Source organism: Miniopterus schreibersii, assembly GCF_964146895.1.
Source record: "Miniopterus schreibersii genome assembly, chromosome: 1".
NCBI classification, from domain to species: Eukaryota; Metazoa; Chordata; class Mammalia; order Chiroptera; family Miniopteridae; genus Miniopterus; species Miniopterus schreibersii.
The window spans coordinates 87059344-87074816 of record NC_138101.1 but is presented as its reverse complement, the minus strand read 5'-3'; the positions used below and the strand labels follow the sequence as shown (position 1 = coordinate 87074816).

General features: G+C 46.8%; 1 protein-coding gene across 1 annotated transcript; it reads left to right on the top strand.

Moving 5' to 3' along the window:
- Positions 1-4443: 4443 nt before the first annotated feature.
- VIM (vimentin) lies at positions 4444-12263 on the top strand. Its single transcript, XM_081147691.1, has 9 exons — positions 4444-5206; positions 5873-5933; positions 8586-8681; positions 8769-8930; positions 9414-9539; positions 9894-10114; positions 10565-10608; positions 10998-11083; positions 11904-12263. Exons 1-9 carry the CDS (start codon positions 4644-4646, stop codon positions 11943-11945), a joined length of 1401 nt encoding a protein of 466 aa, XP_081003817.1. The 5' UTR covers positions 4444-4643; the 3' UTR covers positions 11946-12263.
- The last annotated feature ends 3210 nt before the right edge of the window (positions 12264-15473 follow it).

Genomic DNA, 15473 nt, shown 5'->3' with positions numbered 1-15473 from the left:
GAGGGAATGGCTGGTTCACTTCGGATCTTCAGGGAGTCTTACAAATGCAGTTAAGAAAAGGGGTTGTGGCTTGAAGACAGACACACTGGTGGGGGTAAGGAGAGCCTGGAGGAAGGGAAGCCAGTTAGAGTGCTGCGGGGATGAGGTATGGATGAGTGACAGCAACACAACACGAGTGGACACAGGAAGCAGTGGGGCAGGACACCCACTGGATCCGAGTGATCCAAGAGGGAGAAGTCGCAATAATGAGGGAAGTTTCCAATCTTGGTAGTTTGCTGTGTTGCCCTGAAAAGACAAGGAAGTGAGGAGGGGAAGCTGCTGTGGTTGGTGGGTTTTAGGGTATGGGATGAGCTATGCCCAGCTTTGGACATGCTGCCTTTGAAGTGACAGGAAGGAATCTAGGTGAAAATGTTTAACTCTCAAAGTAAGGATTCAGAGTGCAGGTGAAAACCAGACTCCCTTCGTGTCCCTGTTACATCCTCTGACTAACATAAAACATGGTATTCTAAGTATCTGCGAAACTCCTCTAGGAATCTGCTCCTTTGCAACAGAACCTGAGAGTTATCCTGTCTTTTCAGTTCCTGGAACACAGTAGGGTCCTGAATAATATTTGCGAATTGAGTCGGTTGACAGTAAGCGAAATGTCATCATCGGGGCAAAGAGATGAGCGGGTTTGGAGTCAGAAAGGCCTCAATTCAAATTCTTGCCTCCTCCCTTCCTCCCCTACAAGTTATAGGACCACAAGCAAATTGTTAGCCTGCATGTTAGACTTCTTATCTGTAAAATGACTGATCAAATCTATCTTGCAGTATGCTACGAGAGCAATTAAGCTAAATTAAATGCATGCGAAGTTCCTGCCACCCAGTAGGCACAAGACTTGAAGCATTTATCATATTATTATCATTATTACCATGCCTTTTACGTTTTGCCATGCCTTTCACTACCCCTTTTAATTCATCATCTCATTTGTTACATTCCATCCAGGCGGTCCTGCTGGAATCTGTCCTCTTGGCGCGGCCACCTGCCAGCCAGCTCTCCTAAAGCTCCCACAGGTCACTAAGCTCCTCTCCACACGGCCGGCCGGTCTGTCAGGTCACATCACCCCATTCAAATGACATTGCCCGAGCTTGCAAATTCCAAAATCGCTGTTAGTACTTTAGATTTGGTAATGTTGACGCTTGGCTGACAGGCCGTACCACTGTGTCCTTATTTATACACAACTCACATCGTGCAGTGTTTAAAGCAGCTTCACAGTCCAGCATTTAAAAATACTCCTAAGACAGGTATTCACAGCAATCAAAAAATAAATATGAACACCAAGGAAGCTATGTCTGCATACTGTTTACTTCCAAAAGGTACGAAGCTGGGCTGCGTATACAGCAGGATTCGCTATGATGCTCACGGATGTTAGTTCAGACGTAGCGATTTCTCTCCGTGGTGACTCCGCCCCACTGGCCGAGGCACTGTGCCAGGCACTGTGTAATTGACCTCAGAAGGAAATTGTTTTCCAAAAGTCTCATGCATTCTACATAAATGAGTAAAAGTACTTTTGTAACTTTCACTCTTCTACACTCTACAGCCCACCCCAAGCTCTGGCAATTTCTAAGAGCTAAGACACACCAAACACTGTAGGGGTGTGTGTGTGTGTGTGTGTGTTTGTGCATGAGCTATATGGCAAGTGCTTTGGATTGAATGTTTGTGTCCCTCCTCCCTTTCCAAATTCGTATGTTGGAGGCCTAATCTCCAAAGCGATGGTATTTGGACATGGAGCCTTTGGAAGGTAATTACACTTAGATGTGACCTGGAGGGTAGAGCCGTATGATAGGATTCGTGCCTGTATAAGAAAGGGGAGAGAACAGAGCTTGCTCTCTCCCCCATGTGAGGACACAGCAAGAAGGCAGCTGTCTGCAAACCAGGAAGCAGGTCCTCATCAGACAGCAAATCTGCCTGCACCTTGATCTTGGGCTTCCTGCCGCCAGAGATGTGAAAAATAAATGTCTGCCACTTAAGCCACCAGCCTGAGGTATGTTGTTACAGCAGCCTGAGCTACAACAGCAAGTAAACATTTCACAGCCCTGAGAAACACAGATTGGGAACAGTTGAGAGTGGAGAAGGAATCCCTCAGATGATGAGGAGGGCCAGAGTCATGCCAGAGGAAGTCACCACAGCCCAGGAATCTGCTGTGGTCACCAGCGGGGCACACTGCCACGCCAAGCCACAGCCTTGCCCTCATTTTCCGTAGTGAGTCAGTCAGCAGGCGTCCCGATAGCATTGCCCTGGGATCAGCATTTTAGGTGGGAGTAAGGTCTTCCCCCATATTGAGATGGCTTTTTCTCATCCTAAGGGTTCCGGGCAAGCTCACAATGGTGACATTTGCTGGGCCTGAATAAAGGGCTCTCAGAGAACAAGATGGTAACGTGGAGCACAGCGAGTCTGCCAGGGCACGGAGCCAAGGAATGCTCCTTGGGGGGGACCCACAGCCTCCAGTGACCAGAGAATTCAAAAAAAAACAAAAAAAAAAAACCCGCAGTAGGAGAGTTGTGCAGCAAAGGGTCCTGCATCTCGACCTTGGCAGCGCCATCAGCCAGAACTAACTGAAATGAGGTAAACAAAAGATTGCCTAAAAGAGGATTGTACAGAGAAGCTAGAATAAACCCGCCTTTTGATTCTAAACTATTTTTCTTAAATGCCAGGTAACCTTCAATACTGGCCCCCCCCCCCAAAAAAAAATCAGAGGGAAGGATTTTACTCCCCCGCCCCCCCATCTGTTCACTACAGAATCAATGTTTCCATCTTTACAGAGGTTTTGGAGCCCATCCTTTCTGTAATTCTCTAAACCGAACAACAACAAACAACTTGCGATTTTTAAATTACTACTTAGATAACAAAGGCTGGCTTGCCTTTGCTGCCTTCCTCCCCCTTTAGGAAGACATTCTGTCCTGCGTGTTACTAACACTGCAACAATCGCCCTTGAGCGATTTACCTGGAGAGGTCTGGTCCTGGATGCCAGGGTTCTGAACACTGCCTCGGTGCCCTGGACCAAAAGTATTTTGCTCTGCAGTTGTATCTGCAAGAAACCTGGAAAACAGGCCAAAACGACCTGTGATGTTTTCGGGTCAAGTCCCCGGCATCCTGCAGTGTGCAATGCTGAACCGAAATGAACGCATAAATCTATTTCCCCCAAACATTCTGACATTTGAGTTATATAATTGCCTTCATTAACCAAATTGGGCTTTTAAAGCAACACCTAATTAATTTCATAATTGGCGCAGGCTATATACCTTTAGTGACTCGCGCTGTAGCGCACACACACACACACAAAACAATGATCGCCGAATTTCATTTTGAAACTACAGACTCGCGTTTCCTCTTTCACCCAGAACTGTCAATGGTGTCCAAAGCCGGGCGTGGTTTCACGGGGTGCATAGGGGGCGGGGCAGGGGGGAGGCGACCGGAGGGAAGGATGGGGGGAACTTGGCAAGAAAAGCCCGTCGGAGACGCCTGTCGAGGGTCTGCAGAAATTTCTTGCCAAGGAGGAGTCCGCGCGCTGGAGTAAAGCCAGGCTTTGGCGAGTTCTGAAGAACTTCGAGGCGCCCTCGTCTCCCCCGCAGGCGAACCGCACACAAGAAGGCGGAGGCCCAGCTTCGAGTTGGGTGAAAGTTTGGGACGAGCTGCGCGTGGGGCGCGGGGAGGCGAGTCCCTCCCATCTAACGGTTCAGGAGAACCGCTAGAAGCCCGGTCCCCGCGGGGCACAGGGCGCGGTGATTCAGCGCCTGTGACTCAGCGACCCCACCCCGGCTCCCCCGCCGCCTTCCGCAGCCGCCCGGACGTGCGCGCGGTCCAGAGCCGAACCCAGCCCGTTAGGTCTCAGAACAGCTGCCCTAAGACCAGAGGGCGAAGCGAGACGCGGGCCCACGATGTCCCTGCTTTGCAATCGCGCTGCGCGCGAGGCTGCGCGGGGCCGAGCTCCGCGCCCTGGGCGGCGAGCCCACCACCTCGAGCTCCAATCTCGGGCGCTCTTTGTTTCTTCCTCGGCGCCTCCCGAGCCGCCGGATCCCGGACTCCCGCTCGTCCAGCTCCCGTGCCCGCGGGTCTCCCCACCCAGCCCACCCGCTCCCTCCCAGCAACCGCGGCCGGGCGGCGGCGCGCCCCTCCCACCCGCGCGCCTCCTCCCACGCCTCTTTGGCGCGGTGCTAGGGACCCCTTTGAACCAGTTCGGGGCGCTTTCCCCCAGCCCTCGACGACGACGCCTTTTTTCAGGACCCAGGGGTGAGCGGAGCTCGGGTCCTCATCAGGAAAGTCCCCGAAAGTCCTAATCCAGCCAAAAAGTAACGGGATAGTGCTCAGTCCCGAAGAACATAGCGGGCGGGTGGAGGAAGACTCCAGGGAGCCCCCGCCCCAACCCCCTGGCCCACCCTCCCCGCTACTTGCCGGGTCCCCATTGGCTGGGATGATAGTGGGAGGGAAGGTAACAGGTTATAAAAACTGCGCCCTTGGCGGGGTCCCGTCCTCTGCCACTCCTGCTCCGGGGTTCCCGTGCCAGAGACGCAGCAGCGCTCCCACCGTCCACGCCCGCCGCGCCCTCGCTCGCCTCCGCCGGGAGCCAGTCCTCGCCGCCCAGTCCGCCGCCACCCTGCGCAGCCATGTCCAGCAGGTCCATGTCGTCTTCCTCCTACCGCAGGATGTTCGGCGGCCCCGGCACCGGCAGCCGGCCGAGCTCCAGCAGGAGCTTTGTGACCTCGTCCTCCCGCAGCTACAGCCTGGGCAGCGCGCTGCGCCCCAGCACCAGCCGCAGCGTCTACTCGTCGTCCCCGGGCGGCGTGTACGCCACGCGCTCCTCGGCCGTGCGCCTGCGGAGCAGCGGCCCCGGCATGCGGCTGCTGCAGGACTCCGTGGACTTCTCGCTCGCCGACGCCATCAACGCGGAGTTCAAGAACACGCGCACCAACGAGAAGGTGGAGCTGCAGGAGCTGAACGACCGCTTCGCCAACTACATCGACAAGGTGCGCTTCCTGGAGCAGCAGAACAAGATCCTGCGGGCTGAGCTCGAGCAGCTGAAGGGCCAGGGCAAGTCCCGCCTGGGCGACCTCTACGAGGAGGAGATGCGCGAGCTCCGCCGGCAGGTGGAACAGGTCACCAACGAGAAGGCCCGCGTCGAGGTGGAGCGCGACAACCTGGCAGAGGACCTCATGCGGCTCCGGGAGAAGTAAGGCTGCGCCCACCGCGGGCCTCGGGCAGGGAGAGGGGACCGCCCCCCCCCCCCCGGGAGCTGCCATACCCTGGGATGTGGTCGGGGGCGGCGGCGGGGATTGGGGTGGGGACAGAGGGGGAACCGGTTTGTGGCTGCGGTGAGGCAGCCCCACCCAGAACCAAGCGGTTGCAGTTAGCGTTTCCCCTCCACCGCCCCCTTCCCCCTTCATTGCCTAAGAACGCCCGTTTCAAGTTACAGATTTCTTGAAACTACCACTTTGGAGTAGATGGCCCGTGCAAACTCTGAGCGTGATATCTCCCCAACTTTTTGAAAGTTTCCCGGCCCCTCCTGGCGGGCTGCCAGCCCTGGGGCGGCGGAGGGGGGAATGGATGGCTGTGCTGCCAGAGAGACAAAGGGTTGCCAAGGCTCCTCGGGGGCGGAGGGGAGGCATTCGCCTCGCAGGTCCGTGCGGCGACAGTGATTGTTTTTCCACGCTGCGGCCCAGGTCCCGGTAAAACTTGCCGAGGGTGGCGGTCCTGAAAGCCGCGGTCGCTCGCCGACTGCCTGCAGAGGTGGCGCACCGACTTGTGTACCGCGCGGCGGAGAGTTGGTGGCTGGGTGTGGCCGCCCCGCCCCTGGCGGTTTCCCAGTTCCCCTTTGATTAATGTGCAACTCTTTCAGGTTGCAGGAGGAGATGCTTCAGAGAGAGGAAGCGGAAGGCACCCTGCAGTCCTTCAGACAGGTTTGTAAATCCTCTCCCACTCGCAACCACCGGAGCCCACGCGCCCACCCAACCCACAGCCACGGGCAATTCTAGAAGTGACTTTCCCCAAGCTTAAGCAGTGCAAAACTTCCTGCCTGTGCGCAAGGCCCCCTAGTGGCAGAAAGGCCCCATTTGGGGCCCTCTCGGGATAAAATCCCTTGGACGATTTCAGCCGTCCCTTAAGACGGAGAGAGAGTCTTTAAATTTTTACTTTGTTTCCAAATTTCTTCGAAAAACACTTTTTTTCCCCCGTTTTGATTTTGCAACACATTGATATTCTTATTTCGAACAGTTACATTTTGAGTTAGATTGCAGTTTGCTAAGTTAGCTAACTTTTACAAGGCCTCAGAAAGTGCAATTCTGCCCTGTAGTTAAAACTGAAAACCGTGCTGTAGCATAAGAAACTTAGTTTAACTGTCATTAAGCCAGCAAGTTTTAAGTTCTGTTTGGGCACTAAAATTAGATGAAAGCATCGCTATGCACAACTATTTCGTGATCTAATAAAGGGTGAAAAGGAGCCATCTGTCCCCTGGCTGAAAGGTATTAATGGTTTCCCTGGGCTGCACTATGGAATGTAGAAACAGACATTCTGGCTAGTGTGGTGGCTCTGGACAGAAATAATAGGAGCCTTTGTGTTCCTAAGAGAAGCTTTGCAACAGGCTACATTCTTATTGAATATGTAATGATGTAAGCACAGTTCTAATTGGACACAAGTATTTGCTAACATCCGTTATCTCATATCTGGCCTAGACTTGTGAAGTATGTGATGTGAAAAGTTCTTAAAGCTACAGTCATGCCTCACATTTGAAAGACCTTTCTTTATTGGATCCTTGTATTATTTAGTATTCTCTCCATAAATAAAAAATAACCCTAAGGCTGAAGAGTGGAATTTTCATTAAAGGGGTTTTTTTTGTTCCAAACTGAGATGAACTTAAATGATTTCGTAACTTAAAATTGAAGTCCAAAAGCAGGAAGAGTTCCCAGCACAGTTTTATTCTCCTGGACACTTACTGGGATTGGCTATAAAAGTGCTCTCACATGAAAGGCCTAGAATAACATTTGAAGCAGAAATACGTTTGCCAAATTAATTTAAACACAACAATGTGTGATCATTACATCTGTTAAGGTTTTCCTTAGAGTAGTGAGTTAATATAAAACAATATTGGTATAAAAGGTCTATTTAGGAATTAGGTAACATCCCTCATAATTCTCTTTATTGAAGTAGAATGTCACATTGCACTTCTTTATAGAGACTAGTAAATTGTCTTTTATATCATTTTTTAGGGCTTAACAATATGCAAAAATGAATTTTTTTCCCCCAAGCCTGATTTTTTTTTTTTTTTTTTTTATCATCACCCATTCCTCATTCATTTTTCCATGCAGGCGATAGAAGGGTCTCAACATTTTAAGACTGTAAGGCTATAAACTGTACAGCAAATATAATCGCTTATAAGACAAGAGGTATAAAAATCCTCGTGATAGTCCCTTGAGGGGAAATAAAACCTGAGATGTAAATACATATTCTGATTCGGAATGTAGCAGTTTACAAGTGGTGGCAACTCAGAAGGAGAGCCAGAGCAGCAAGAATCCTACATATACAGTAGTTTCATTATATGTAAGTGTTTTGACTAGTCATTCTGAAACAAGCTAAGCAACTGAATTGACAGGCACAGTGCTGAGTGAGAGGAGGGCACACCCTTGTAGGATGAGACAGAGGAGATTCAGGGGGGAAAATGTCCACCAGAGAAAGCAAAGCAAGTAGAGCTCACAGTTACATTTCTTTCCTGATTTGCCTGTCCTGCATCTTTGCCATTGCCCATCCTAAACTAGGGTATAAATCTAGCCATGTAACCTGAATGCCAGATGACCATGTATTTGCTTTGGATCATAATGATACGTTTCAGATGATTTGAGTAGAGAGGAAAAAGAGCTTAGGTATACACTAAAACTTTTGAAGCAGGAGTTTCTGTTCTATATGAACTCATGTATTTATGAAGTTATGAGATCTGGTCAACTCCTGTCACCACCTTATTCCATGACATTACCAAAAAAAAAATCTTAAAATGCTATGGCTTTGCCTGGCCAGTGTTGCACAGCGGTTGACCTATAATCCAGGAGATCGAGGTTTGATTTCCAATCAGGGCACATGCCTGGGTTGCAGGCTCCATCTCCAGTAGGGGGCGTGTAGGAGGCACCCCATCAATGACTCATCACTGATGTTTCTATCTCTCTCTCTCTCCCCCTTCCTCTCTGAAATGAATAAAGATATATATATTTAAAATGCTGTGGCATTGATTTTTTAGATTAAAAAACAAACCACTGGTATAGTGTAGATTTAGTAATAATTTCTTGAGTGTAGCTCACCATGTTGGCATACATTTATTTATTTTTAAATTGTCTATTAGCTACCTTGATACAACACAGTGGGTCACAATTCAAATTTATCAGCGAAGAGAAGAAAGCATAGTATATTGGGCACTGGGTGATTTTTCCTATTTGAAGGTCATAAATTTGTTAACACCCTTCTATAGCGAAGACAATAAGCTCACATAGTTAGTTTAAAATGAATAAATGAGATAGGCCCTAAACTTCAGCATCCTCCATGTCCCATCTTTTCTCTTTTCAAAATAGGATGTTGACAATGCTTCTTTGGCCCGTCTTGACCTTGAGCGTAAAGTGGAAACCTTGCAAGAAGAGATTGCCTTTTTGAACAAACTCCACGATGAGGTAAGCGGAGTCACTTTCCGTGAATGATCATGGGTGGAGCCGTTTCCATCGTCGGCACGGCTCACCTTCCATCGGCTCTGTTTGTAGGAAATCCATGAGCTACAGGCCCAGATCCAGGAGCAGCACGTCCAGATCGATGTGGATGTCTCCAAGCCGGACCTCACGGCTGCGCTGCGTGACGTGCGTCAGCAATATGAGAGTGTGGCCGCCAAGAACCTTCAGGAGGCTGAGGAATGGTACAAGTCCAAGGTATGGAGCAAGGCAGTGCGGCTAGAACAAGAGGGACACATTTTGTTCTGCGAACACTGTACCCGCCTGCGGTTCCTAAATACCCTTCAGCTCCAGTCAGAAAGCTCTGACTTCGAGTTGTATTTGTTGCTACAGCCTCTCCACCATTCACAGCAGGCTCCCTTCCCATTACTCTTCTCTGATTCTGCTTCCGAGTCAACCCCAACACCATGCCCTTGACCTCTGCCCTTTTAAAATGAGGGCAGTAGAGTGACTTTCTACTTGGAACTACCCATGTCAGCATCCCACTGCTCTTCCTCTGGTTTTCAAAACAGAACTTTAGACATATCTTGGCAGACATTGAGACTTGAACTTAAAATATAAAATTGGTTTGTTTATGCCTTTGTTTGCGATCTTTAAGCTTCCCATTTGCTCAGGTTAGGTAGAATCTTAGATGGAAGCAAGTCACTTAGGTGATCTCCATTTCTAATTCCTTTCCGACAGTTTGCTGACCTCTCTGAGGCTGCCAACAGGAACAACGATGCCCTGCGCCAGGCGAAGCAGGAGTCGAATGAGTACCGGAGACAGGTGCAGACCCTCACCTGCGAAGTGGATGCACTTAAAGGAACTGTGAGTATCGCACCCCAGGAAAAGAGGGAAAGTAACGCGTTTGGATCCATTCAATGGGCCAAGCTCATGACGACATCTGAACAAAACTTCCAATGAAGAAAATATATATTTTCATCCAAAGAAAATGAGTTGACAAGAGAGATTCAGAAAGCACTTGAGAGCTGAAGGTTTTAGCTTGTAGTATTGCTTCTGTTAAGACGGGAAGTGATACTAGTGTTCTCCACGTAAAATTGGAGTGTTCACCATTTGCCACTAAGGGAAATGGTTGCAAGTGGTCTGTAAATGGTTTGGGGAATAGCTGGGTTTTTCTGGAAAATAACATGGCAAGCCTTTCACCTTTCTCACCCCGCACAGAACGAGTCTCTGGAACGCCAGATGCGCGAAATGGAAGAGAACTTTGCCGTCGAAGCTGCTAACTACCAAGACACTATTGGCCGCCTGCAGGATGAGATTCAGAACATGAAGGAAGAAATGGCCCGTCACCTCCGTGAATACCAAGACCTGCTGAATGTTAAGATGGCTCTTGACATTGAGATTGCCACCTACAGGAAGCTGCTGGAAGGCGAGGAGAGCAGGTATGGAACAAAGACTGCTGTGCGTGGGTCGACAGCTGCCGCTTGCTCGGTATTCCACTTGCTTTACACGTCGGATCTCATTTCCTCTTTAGAGCATTTCTTCAAGGTAGCCGCTTTTTATAAATAAGGAACCTTAGGTTCAGAGAGACTGAGGAACTCACCCTAGTCAGTGAATGAGTAGCAGAGCTGGGATTTGAAGCTATGACTCTGAAAGCCAGCGCTCTCCCCGCCCACTCTCTCAGGCCTCCAGCTCCCGCCCCTGTGGAGAAAATGCTTGGAGTAAAATATTTCAGTGTATTAATGAGATCAATCAGGGGTAAATGTTTCTGAAGCTAGTCCCTCACGAAATACATGAGTAAATTTTCTTATTTGATGAAAACTAGACGTGTATAAACTTATTCCTTGTTGTTCGAGTTATTTCTCAAACATTTCACTGTTTATCTTTTGTAGGATTTCTCTGCCTCTTCCCACCTTTTCTTCCCTCAACCTGAGAGGTAAGTATTTGATTGCCATTTATGAAAAATTTCAGTAGCTTATAACCATTCTCTTTATACAGCACTCATTTTTACTATGATTCTTGAAAAATGCCATACAAGAGAAAGTTCTATAAAACCTCCATTATTTTCAAACCCAGCTACTGTCTTACCTTCTGTGCAGACTCCATTGACTTGCTCTTGGTGGAGCATACACTGCAATAGTTTATCTCACCCTGATGCTCCAGGGGTGTCAGGCTGGGTTTTAAAATAAGTAATCGTCTTTAGAATTATTTTGGGAGTAGTAATTTAAACAGTTGTGAACAAAAATTGTAATTCTTAGGGCAAAATGCTTGCTTGTTTTTTTTAAAATTCATGTTTACTCATCTTGGGCTTTTTTGCTTATTCAGAAACCAACCTGGATTCCCTCCCTCTGGTTGACACCCACTCCAAACGGACACTTCTGATTAAGACAGTTGAAACGAGAGATGGACAGGTTGGTATCTTTAAATCAAAACTGGAGTAATCTCAGGCACTGATACCCTTTTAAATCAGTAAGTCTAGCTCAGATACAGCCGGCTAATTTAGGAGGTTTCAGTTTCTCTCGTGCCTATTAGAAAGAGAATGGGCCTCTTCTTCCAGCACTACACACGGCCAACTAAGTATTTGCCTCCTAGATGTGAAGGGGAGATAGCAATCTTCCAGTTAAGGATTTTTCTGTGGTCCTTAATTTAAAATGGGAATACAGCTTCTTTAAGTTACTTTCTAGGCCAGCTTTATGAACTGTTTCATTAGACTACCAGTGTCTTAATTCTGGATATACCAACTTCCCTAAACACTCCTAGCTAGGCCCTCTTACGTAACCCAAGGACATGCATGCCATATAAGCAGGTAGTTTTCTTGTTACCTCTCTATGCCAGAAAAGAAATGGATGGTAGAAATTTATTGTAATCCTCATGTAATCTTCCCTTGCACACGAACTTAAAATATGTTTTAATCACTTTTAAACTTTGCTGCATAGAATTATTACAGCATCCTTCCTGATAAACACAGGCCTTTATAAAAAGTTTTCTTTTTTTAGTCATGACATTCCATTGCACACTTACTTTGCTTATAGGTGAAGAGCATCTTACATATTATCTGTCACCACACACCCCCAGCTGTAACCCTTGTCCTGCAGAACCAACATAACCTTCCAACTTACTCAATAAATTGCATATAATTAGTAAGATTTTTCTTTGTCATGCTTACTGGGATAGTTTAGTCTTTAGCATGTAGTGGTATATTTGATTTGGATTTTATCTCTTTTTTAACAGGTCATCAATGAAACTTCTCAGCATCATGATGATCTGGAGTGAACCCTGCATGCACTCAGTGCAGCAATTTGTTACCAGCCAGAGTAAAAAGGAAACCCATATCTTACAGAAACAGCTTTCAAGTGCCTTTCTGCAGTTTTCAGGAGCGCAAGATAGATTTGAAATAGGAATCAGCTCTAGTTCTTAAGAACCAACACTTCTAAGAGATTTAGGAAAGAAGTTTACAACATAATCTAGTTTACGAAGAAGCCTTGTGCTAGAATACTTTTTAAAAAGTATTTTTGAATTCCATTAAAACTGCTCTTTTCCAACAAGTATCTGACCAGTTTGTTTCTGCTTCAATAAACCTTTGGAAAACTCTTATGGTGTCTTACTTATTTGATAATACCTATACAGTTCTCTAAATTTTATGAGACTTTGTTTTAGTTAAATATTTTTTGGTCCTATTGGTTGATTTGACACAAAAATCAAGTTTAAGTTAACTTGACAAATTCAACTTATTTATGCTTGAGGTATAGTTCTTAATTTGGTCCTTTAGGTAGACTTCACTTCTTTCCAATTAAGTTTCTTTTAAAATTTACAAATAAATGATACATAGTAAAATAATGTACAAAAATTACAGTAGATCTTTTCATAAAATGACTTGAGCTGGGTTTATATCCACATGTAATTTCAGTTCTAACAAATAGACTTCCTAAATTTGAAAACTTGACTAAATAAAAAAACCTTTTTTTGGTTTATATAGCATATGATTAGTACAAACTCCACTGTGGGAGTTAAACCATAGGGCAACGGGCAGGATACTAGGCTGCATCTTCTGTTAGCAAGATGCAAAGAAAGGGGACAAGTTCATCAAGTTCCAACATGAAACTACTTGGCTTTTCTTGTATGTATGCATGTAAGTGATATCTAAATCTATATTTACGTATAGATACTTTTAAAGACCTTTGCATTGGAGGAATGATGCTGACACAAAGGAAAATTCTTAGTTTTTCATCTGGGAGATGAGATTAATCCATGTGAGTCAGGTGGTGAAGTGATGCTAACTGTAAGTGTAATAAACTTTAACACCTGGAGCAGTGACAATGAAGGGGTATAGCCATGAAAGTTTCTGGTTACTGTTAAGATAACTAGAAGAGGGAGGGGCCCTGGCCAGGTAGGTAGTCCGATGGTTAGAGCTTACTCGGTTCACTCTCCAGTCAGGGGCACATAAATAAGTGGAACAACAAATCGATGACCCTTCTTCCCTCCCTCTCTCTAAAAAGTAAGTTAAAAAAATTAAAGTTTTAAAAAAGAAGAAAGAGGGTCTTACCTGGAGGCAATGAAGTTATAATGGTGGATTGTGTTTTTCTGAAGGGAAACTCCTTTGAGAAAATTCCTGGACTTCTCAAAGTCCCAATTGCCTATACTACGGTTATGCCCCCTCCTCCAGGAATGATGTGGTCGGCAGGCATTTGTTGTAATTTTTAGGTATTTACATCTATCTTTCTCGGGAATTAATGAGGGAAATCGTGAGGCAGTTCACGCAGAGCCCACCTGGGCACTGTGCTAAGTAACGTTAGCTGTGTTTTTCACGGTTTTTGTTACTGCAGGCACTGTGTGAGGAAAGAAAGGATGGGCGGGGGAAGTGACGCCCAGCTATGTGACCTTCCGTCCTAGTTCCCTCAGGGCGGTCTTGGTTTATGCTTACTTATTAACAGTGCCCCCTTTCAGACTCACACGTGCACTAATTTGGATAATAGATTATTTACACCTGGTCATCCTACCCTTACAAGGAAGGATAGTCCTGAGATCCCTTGGTGTGCCTTCCCCCCACCCCTCACCCTCGCATCTGTAACGACTGACATGTTGCAAGGCATGATCAGCATTGCTAGAGCAAACATCCAGGTTTGGGGGCCCTTAAGACACTTTCCCTATTTGATTTTTGGTGTTGGTTTCTGTCCTCTTGCTATTCTCACCTGTTCCCCTCAGTCTCCTAACCCTACTTTCCCTGTCTTTGTCATTTCTATCTGCCTTTGGCTTATGAGGATCTTCCAGGGAAGACACTGGCTGGTGTTGGTTTTCTTCAACCATGTGACCTTTTATTATAAACAAAACAAGCCCTAGCCAACTTGGCTCAGTGGTTAGAGCACCAGCCTGTGGACTGAAGGGTATCAGGTTCGATTCCAGCCAAGGGCACCTACCTCCGTTGCAGGCTTGTCTCCAGCTCAGGTCTGAGCGTGTGTGTGAGAAGCAACCAGTCGAAGCGACTCATCGATGTTTCTCTCTGTCTCCCTTCCACCTCTCTGAAAAGCAATGAAAAAAATATCCTGGGGTGAGTATTAAAAAACATGCAAACAAGAAAGTAACCAAAGAATTTATATGCATCTATGCACAACCCAAGGACACGGACAATGGTGGAGAGGGGGAAGGGACGGGGTGGAACGGCTCATTGGGGAGAAAAAGGGACATCTGTAATATTTTAAACAAAAATAAAATTAAAAAAACAAAAAAACAAACAAAAAAACTAAACCGGAGCTACAAATTTTTTTCAGGGCAAAAGGAGCCAGGATGGTGAGCTCTGCCCATGTATTTTGAGAATAGTGGGCTCCCCACCCTTACAGTTCTTTCTAAACCCGCCTCCCTGAAATGAAAAAGATGAGCTGGCCTCCCTTCTCTGCGACTGAAAAGCCTCGAAGTGCCCCACCTCCTAGGAATTCAAATCTATTTAAGTCTTTTTTTAAAATTTTTGTCTGTAATTATACTGTTAAGATTTTCCTTATCTTCCATTTTGAAAAATTAATAAAAAGAAATTGTGTTCTCACCACCTGTGGCAAAGCAAAGATTAATGAATGCTTGGTTCTTTTATTTATAACATTAACCAAGATTAAAGGAGATGAGATAAAGTAGAGGGTGGGGAAAGGAATAGATGACATATAGCGTAAGTCTGAAAAAAGGTACCAAGAGGACCAGGGAGTCCATGGAAACAATGTGGAAATTAAGGCTTAGCCACGTTTTCTCACAGCAGTGACAGCTGGGAGAGGTGTCTGGTGTCTGTTTCAGCTGGAGCCGGCCTAATGGAGGATCCGCCTTCCCCTGAGCAGGCCCGACGAAGGCGCTAGGAAATTAAATCTCTTTTCTGAGGTTGGGAGACTAAGGGAGTGAGTGTGTGCTGGGTGGGGGAGAGGTGGGGAGGGGGAGGGGGGCTGGGAGGACACCAGCTTTCAGTCCCCTCGGAAAGCTAGGATAAAGCAGACGCCCTGCCTCCAAGAAGGCTCTCTGTCCAGCCTCCGGGACTTCAGCAAAATAGTGTCTGTATTCACCCTCTTGGGCTGCTGTAACCAAATGCCACCAACTGGGTAGGGCGAACAACAGAAATTAACTTTGCCACAGTTCTGGAGGCTAGAAGTCCCAGATCAAGGTGTTATCAGGGTTGGTCTCTTCTGAGGTCTCTTTCCTTAACTAGTGTCTTCTTATGAGGAAACCAGCTATAGTCGTGCATCGCTCAGTGATGGGGATTCCTCCTGAGAAACGTGTCCTTAGGCTATTCTGTCATTTTGCAAACATCGCAGAGTACCCTGATGCAGCCCA

Coding starts and splice junctions, on each gene's coding strand:
- VIM (XM_081147691.1), top strand. CDS start 4,644: ATGTCCAGCAGGTCCATGTCGTCTTCCTCCTACCGCAGGATGTTCGGC. Junction 5,934..8,585: donor CCCTGCAGTCCTTCAGACAG/GTTTGTAAATCC, acceptor TTTTCAAAATAG/GATGTTGACAATGCTTCTTT. Junction 11,084..11,903: donor TTGAAACGAGAGATGGACAG/GTTGGTATCTTT, acceptor CTTTTTTAACAG/GTCATCAATGAAACTTCTCA.